We start from the raw sequence: 7,808 nt of genomic DNA, 5'->3' as shown, positions 1-7,808 counted from the left end.
CCTCTTGTGTGAATTCTGTGATCTTATCAATAAATTTGTAGTTATATCATAATGTTTTGTTGTAAATTTCTTCTTACTTGAAGGGGCTATGATGATGTGCCCAAGCAGATGTCGCAAGGAGATCCTGGAGGTCCTGAGTGCAGGCAACCGATTTCCTTGCTGTTTTATACTGCTTGTATACATTTTGATAATTCGTCAACAGCAAAAGCAATGGTATCTTCTTCTTCATCATCTTCATCTTTTTCTTCAGACCCAAAACCAAACGTATTGCATGCACCATCATCCTTTATTTTATTTTGATGATGAAAACTGGGCAATTCTGAGCCTTCTTTATTCGTGTCTTTCTATCAATTGATTTGCATAATTTTACTTAAATGATTCTTAATTGGATTTGCTTTGCGATAACTGAATCTACATCGTTGCGTGATACTTATACAAAGGAGTCTGTGCCAGCTCTTCACAGGATTCGGAAAGCTGATGATAACTTTCATCACATGAAATTTTAATGGCTTTAAATTCAATCATCATTTTTTTCATCGCTTGCAGAAAGTATCTTGTTGAGGCAACTGAAGAAGCATCAATTGCTTATAATAAAGCGGTATGGTTTCTTTATTTGATAAGTTTGTCCTTGTAAGATTTCATGCATTTTGGAGTCATATAAATGCCATATGCTAATTGCTTTAATGCTTCCATCCAATTGACACAAGGGAAGCAGCTTATACTTATGATCTCAAGGAAAATTACAAGGAGTAATCATTCAAAAATCTTGAATTTTGGACCATGTTCATACCATCTTATGAAACTAATTCATCTTTATTTCATGTTGTACTATTGAACAAGCTATACCCTACCAATAGATGATATCCCTTAATGGCCATTGGATCAGACCTATTTATGCTACTAATTTTTGTCATATAGAGTCTACGAGCCACCTTTCGTTCTTTTACACACAATAAACTCTAGGTCCATTTCACATTTCATGCAACCTGTAAAGTGTAGGAAGGGTGTTAACTCTAAGGTTTTGTTTGGGACGACTTTCTTTCTGCTTCTTATAACAGTTTTTTAATACAAAAATTAAAAAGCTGTTTTATGAAACAGTAAAAAAGCCGTCCCAAACCAAGCCTAAGGCTTCGTTTGGGACGGCTTTCTTGATGCTTATTATAGCAACTTTCTAGTAAAAAATTAAATTTTTTTACTAAAAAACTGCTTCAGGAAGCATCGAGAAAGTCATCCTAGAGGAAGCCTAAATCAAAGTGTTCTATTTTGACTTGAGTTGAAAGCTTGGAAGATTATAGTTTGTACTTTCAATTAGAAAGAACGGCAATTTTAGAGTTTGTTTGGTTTCAAGTGAGAGTAGGTTTAATGCCATTGAGCAACATGGATGGACTGTTGATGGAATCCTCAGCTGGCAACTGTTGTTGCTATACATTTACAATTTTAGTTAAAATAAATATTTAGAATGGTGCACCTCTAATGTTCTCTTATTTCTGAGGTTTTTATTTTTTTCATTTGATAGATGCTTCGGTCATGATTTCAGAAGGCTGCATGACTAATACAACCTATTTTCGAGGCTCTTGTCATTGCATTTGTTGTTTTGTTTCAGCTTGCATAGCATTCTGTCTGATTTACAGGTAAATCTGATATTCAATCGTAATGTTCTGAGTGCATGTCTTTTAGCTTAAAGAGGCTATTATGATACGAGGCGAGGAGATCTTGGAAGGTCAAAATATTGGCAACCGATTTTCCTCTGCCTTGATTTTGTTTCTTCAACAATGTGTTCCTGGAAGTTGATTTCAACATATCACAATAATGCCCAAAGAAAGCTATTGTGTACATTCTAATTCTTAAATGAATATGATGATCTAAATAGGGCAAGTCAAAAAATTGGCGAGGAGATCTTGGAAGGTCAAAATATTGGCAACGGATTTTCCTCTGCCTTGATTTTGTTTGTTCAACAATGTGTTCCTGGAAGTTGATTTCAAAAGGTCACGATAATACCCAAAGAAAGCTATTGCTACATTCTAACTCTTAAATGAATATCATGATCTAAATAGGGCAAGTCTGAGCCTCATTTATTCTGTTTGTTTAGTCTGCAAGAACCTGCTAAAAGTTTTTACGTGTGTTTTTATTTAATTGACTCTTTGAACTAGCGGTGTATACGCATTTTTAATGAAGATTTACTTTTTTAAGTGACTCTGCTAAATGCTACGTTTTAGTTGCTACAACATATGTTTTTATGTAATCTCAGATGCATGAAAATGCTAATATGTTTATTAAGCCTTGCTGTTGTTACTAGTATATCATTGCCTTGTTTATCATTATTATTATTATTATTATTATTATTATTATTTTTGTAACGCACTTGAGCAGGAAGAAACAGAACACAAGAATAAGTTCTCCCTCTCTCATTATCTCTTTTTTGAAGAGGGAAAAAGCTTTTGGTTATTATACAAAATTATCCCTATTTAAAGAAACAAATAACTAGAGAATCATGCATAATTGCCTTATTATAATCCTACACCCAAATATAGATGGAGATCGGCGTAATCCAGGCAAGCTTCCCACGGATGTCCGTATTGGTTGGGGGATCAAGGGATGGTTGGGATTTTAACATATTGAAGGTTGATATTTACAGCAATACAATTTTTTGTTCAAATCTGAAGATAAGCTGTTGTATTTATCTGCACCATCTAGTGGCACCACAAAAGATGCTGTGGAAATATTGGTAAACAACTTGAACTATGTTTATCATTTTGCTCTATGTTATCTTGCCTATTTCCTTTCCGAATGCGTTGCTTGTGTTGGTTTTATGGTGAACATCTCTCGTTGCTTATTTATTTCATTTGGTGGCAGGCTTGCAATGGTTGAGATAGAGCTTTTTTCCATCCTCAACAATTGGTTTATCAAAACATAATTTTGTTGCCTTCAACAGTCTGTATGGGTTGCTTTTCCCAACAAGTCGGATGAAGTTTATCTCAGTACTGTATCTTTTTCTAGCCAGTTGGCTTGACTCAATTGCACTCCTCTTTGCAGCACCTGAAACAGACTCTTCTAGAAAAGAAGTTGGGCAGTTAAAATTGAAAAAAAAAAACACCATATATCTTTTGGTAAATATAGCTCAAACATTTAAAAGGACAATTTCTTTTATGTTTGTTGTACAAGTTCCTCTATTATATCATCTCTATAAACAAATGGAATGAAAATTAGCATCTCAAACAAAAAATTAATATATAATTATTCATCTTTCTCCTTTCTCTGTTATCTTTTTTAGTCATTGTGCCATCCTCTTCTGTGAATTCTGTGAGTTTATCAGTAAATTTGTAGTTATATCATAATGTGTTGTAAATTTCTTCTTACATGAAGGGGGCTATGATGATGTGCCCAAGCAGACGTCACAAGTTGATCCTGGAAGGCCTAAATGCAGGCAACCGATTTCCTTGCTGAGTCATACTGCTTGTATTCTTTTTGATAATTCTTCAACAGCAGCAGCAACGGTATCTTCATCATCATCTTTTTCTTCTTCTTCTTCTTTTGTTTTCGTGTTCTTCCAGTAGTTTGTTAATATTTTATTGAAAAATAGATGCAAGAAAGATTGTCCAGTGTAAAACTAACTTTAAAATGTGAAGACAAGCTGTTGTACTTAAACTCATCGAGCACATCATCTGCCTCATCAACAGCATCTTGCAGCTGCCATATACATTTGTTGAGAGCCGGGTTCTGATCATGGGACAAGGGACAAATGAGATTTAATAATGTGATCTAGGCCTCCCACGGATCTTCATGCCGACCATGGGATCAAGGGTCAAAGGATGGTTGGGATTTTAACATATTGAAGGTTGATATTTACAGCAATACAATTTTTGTTCAAATCTGAAGATAAGCTGTTGTATTTATCTGAATCATCTAGTGGCGCCACAAAAGATGCTGTGGAAATATTGGTAAACAACTTGAACTATGTTTATCATTCTGCTCTATGTTGTCTTGCCTGCTTCCTTTCCCAATGCGTTGCTTGTGTTGGTTTTATGGTGAACATCCCTTGTTGCTTCTTTACTTCATTTGGTGGCAGGCTTGCAGCAATGGTTGAGATAGAGCTTTTTGCCATCCTCAACAATTGGTTTATCGAAACATAATTTTCTTGCCTTCAACAGTCTGTATGGGTTGCTTTTCTCAACAAGTCGGATGAAGTTTATCTCAGTACTGTATCTTTTTCTAGCTAGTTGGCTTGACTCAATTGCACCCCTATTTGCAGCCACCCGAAACAGACTCTTCCAGAAAAGAAGTTGGGCTGTTCAAATTGAAAAAAATACCAAATATCTTTTGGTAAATATAGTTCAGACATTTAAAAGGACAAATTCTTTTATGTTTGTTTTGCAAGTTCCTCTATTATATTATCTCTATAAACAAATGGCATTAAAATTAGCATCCCAAACAAAATTTTTATATATAATTATTCATCTTTCTCCTCCATCTGTTATCCTTTTTAGTCTTTGTGCCATCCTCTTGTGTGAATTCTGTGATTTTATCAATAGATTTGTAGTTATATCATAATGTTTTGTTTTAAATGTCTTCTTACTTGAAGGGGCTATGATGATGTGCCCAAGCAGATGTCGCAAGGTGATCCTGGAGGTCCTAAATGCAGGCAACCGATTTCCTTGCTGTTTCATACTGCTTTTATTCATTTTGATAATTCGTCAACAGCAGGAACAACGGTATCTTCATCACCTTATTCTTCTTCTTCTTTTTCTTCAGACCCTACATATTATTTTGATGATGAAAACTTGGCAATTCTGAGTTTCCTTTATTGGTGTCTTTCGATCAATTGATTTACATAATTTTTACTTAAATGATTCTTAATTAGATTTGCTTTGCGATAACTGAATCTACATCCTACCATAATTTTATTTTTCATGGCTATGTTGAAATTGTATTATTTTATTCTTTACACTCAGACATCAACTTACAAATATGCTTGTGTTGGACCTCAGTATTTCTCTCACCATTATACTTCTTCTACCTTGGTTATTTGGCCTAGTACAACCTTCATTCTAGGCTTTGGGTGTTCTTATTGATACTAATGCTTTGCTTTGCTCTAGTTTATGTTTTATAAAATTATTTTTAAACGATCCTTAATTCAATTTGTTCTGTAATTCTTAATCTGCCACATGCTGGAGTTTTCTTTTGAGTTATGCCTTAAATGGATGATTTTTTTCTTCAATCTCACGCATTAACATGCAAATATGTTGTGTTGGACCTCAACTTTGTTGCTTTCACAACTAACCTTTTTTTGTTTTTGTGTTCTTCCAATAGTTATTTAATATTTTATTGAAAAATAGATGCAAGAAAGATTGTCCAGTGTAAAACTAAACTTAAAATGTGGCGTTCGATTCCCAGTTATATGGTAATCATCATAGAAATCCCACCAATTTTGGTCTCGTTTTATGTTCATCTTTTAGTAATGGACTTAAAGAGAATAGGCAAGGCTTTGTTTCGAATAGCTTTTGCATACTTTTTTTGTTAATTTAAAAAAAAAATTATTGAGAAGTTATTTTATAAAGTAGTAAGAAATTTATTTCAAAGCTCAAGGTTTCATATTGCTTCTTAAAGCAGTTTTTTAATACAAAAATTTTAAAATTTGTACTAAAAAGTTATTTTAAGAAGCAGTAAGAAAGTTGTCTCAAATAATGTCTAAGTTAGTCCATTCATAATCTTTTGATGCCTTATTTATGGTTGAATATTTACAACTTGCAGTAAGGATTTGTTTGAGATTTTTTTTTTCAAATCAGTTTTTTATTAAAAAAAATTTAGAAAAATTTTTTAATTGAAAAGACGTTTTAGAATGCAAAAAGAAAATTATTCCTAAATATGATGGAGTGAAGTATTGGTTTGAATTGGCTTCTAGTATAGTAGTATATTAAGACAATCTGTACAACAAGAAAATGATTTAAAAGTATTAATGTCTTGATTTCTGATGGGATGAAAGAATCTTCAAAAAATTTAAAAGATAATGTCATGAATGATCTTATACCTTTAATTAGCAGATTTATGGTTCCAACTCAGTTGTTTGAGGCTTTTGATTAGTTTATTTTGTTTGTAACCATTTGATTAAATCAATTAAGTAATATTTAAATGATAATTTTTAGAAAAGAAACTATCAATATGATATTTAATTTAATTATTTTTACTGGTGAAGTCATATTGTTGGAATTTTTTCTAATTATTTAAACGTCAAATACTAATCCTAATTTTGGTTGTTATTATTACTATTTTTGTATTGTTTTCTCTTTAATTTGTAAAATTTTATGAAATGAAAAGGTATTTTTATAATCAGAAGAATAACTAAGTTATTTTTTACATAGTCAATATTATAGTTATCTCAAATGGATTTTTTTTTAACATAATTTTTTTAAAATTATTCAACTTAATATTTGTAATTAATTAATATTGATTTAGTATTTTAATTAGTACGAGTAGTAAAAATGCCTGTGCATGCATGTGATTAAAATTTTTAAAATAAAAATTCATATTATAAACATTTTAATTATATTATTATTATTAATATCCAAAAACTTATTAAATTTATTATCATAAATAACTATAATCACTAATGTTTATTTGCATGTGCACAAGTCTAGATGAATAAAAAATAAAATTTTAAAATTTAGTAAAAGTGTCATTAATTTTGCTAGTTTTATTGAATATGCATTAAATGTAAGTGAATATAAAATTTAAAATAAAAATTTATATAATGAATATTTTAATTATATTTTATTTAATGAAAAATAAAATTATTATCTTTATTTATATAATTAATTCAACAAAAGGCGCACTGAATTAAAATATGATATGAAGTTAGTACATTTGCTTATGAAGTGAAGTGATGACAAATTAAGTGCATAAGAAAATAAATCAATTTTGATTAATTTATTAATATTATAAATTCCAAGTTATATTTTAAGAAAAGTAAACAAAGAAAATAACCAACTGAAACATTATAATTCTTTTAGTTAGATACCAGTAGTGATCCATGATATAAATCCTAAATAAATGTTAACATACATCTTACAAATGAAAAAAGAAATCGGAGAAACAAGAGTATTGATTACAAACAATGAAATAGCAGGCAATTCATCCACCTTTCTTTGATCTGAGAACATGTCTGCCTTTGAGATCAATAGAGCCATCCTTAGTGAAAATTAAACAAAGAAAAGAAAATAATATATTGCATTTCATCAAAATTTATAAATGAATGTAAAAGAAAAAAAAATGAACAATTTTGAACATACCTCCAAGTTCATTCTTCCTTCCTCTGTTTTTTAAATCATAGATTAACTCCACGATTTCTTTTTATTCCATAGAATTAAAAACACCTATGTGCAATTCTAGGACATCCAAAATATTTAAGTTCATAGAGTACATTTCATCAAAATTCACAAATAAAAATGCACACGCACAAAGTGCACGTTGCTAGAAATGAATGAAAATAGTGCACTGATGTCATAGAAGAATCAAACAAAGATAATCAAACTTTAAAAAATAAAAAATTGCTTTTGAACAGCCCCAAACAACCCAATAAATATGAAAGAATCATATAATCACGTGCACAATTTACAGGTTGATAAGACTTCAAAAATTAATAGAAATATTATAAAATAAAAAAATATCAATATGAAAATTGCATATTACTAATCACAATACAAATATTTAGCTGAGAATTCTTTTTTATATATTGAAAATACTTTATATAATAATTAATTATAAATAGAACACAACTAACCAATTAGTTCCTTGAAAATTTGTAAAAAAAAAAA

General features: G+C 30.5%; 1 protein-coding gene across 5 annotated transcripts in view; it reads left to right on the top strand.

Annotated features, from left to right (window-relative positions):
- Nucleotides 1-6: 6 nt before the first annotated feature.
- LOC114578352 overlaps nucleotides 7-7,808 on the top strand; it is a 27,623-nt gene continuing 19,821 nt past the window's right edge. Inside the window, exons 1-4 of one of the 5 annotated variants that reach the window (XM_028701227.1) lie at nucleotides 7-213; nucleotides 547-598; nucleotides 2,532-2,725; nucleotides 4,580-4,709. In XM_028701227.1, the coding sequence (XP_028557060.1) occupies nucleotides 2,532-2,725; nucleotides 4,580-4,709 (324 nt within the window). In that variant the 5' untranslated portion in view covers nucleotides 7-213; nucleotides 547-598. Of the gene's footprint in view, nucleotides 2,726-4,579; nucleotides 4,710-7,808 lie in introns of all 5 variants that reach the window. The other 4 variants (XM_028701228.1, XM_028701224.1, XM_028701226.1 and 1 more) reach the window with 4 other exon arrangements.

The sequence above is a fragment of the Dendrobium catenatum genome, unplaced genomic scaffold (genome assembly GCF_001605985.2).
Source record: "Dendrobium catenatum unplaced genomic scaffold, ASM160598v2 fragScaff_scaffold_1653, whole genome shotgun sequence".
NCBI lineage: Eukaryota > Viridiplantae > Streptophyta > Magnoliopsida > Asparagales > Orchidaceae > Dendrobium > Dendrobium catenatum.
This window is presented reverse-complemented; position numbering and strand designations above follow the sequence as displayed.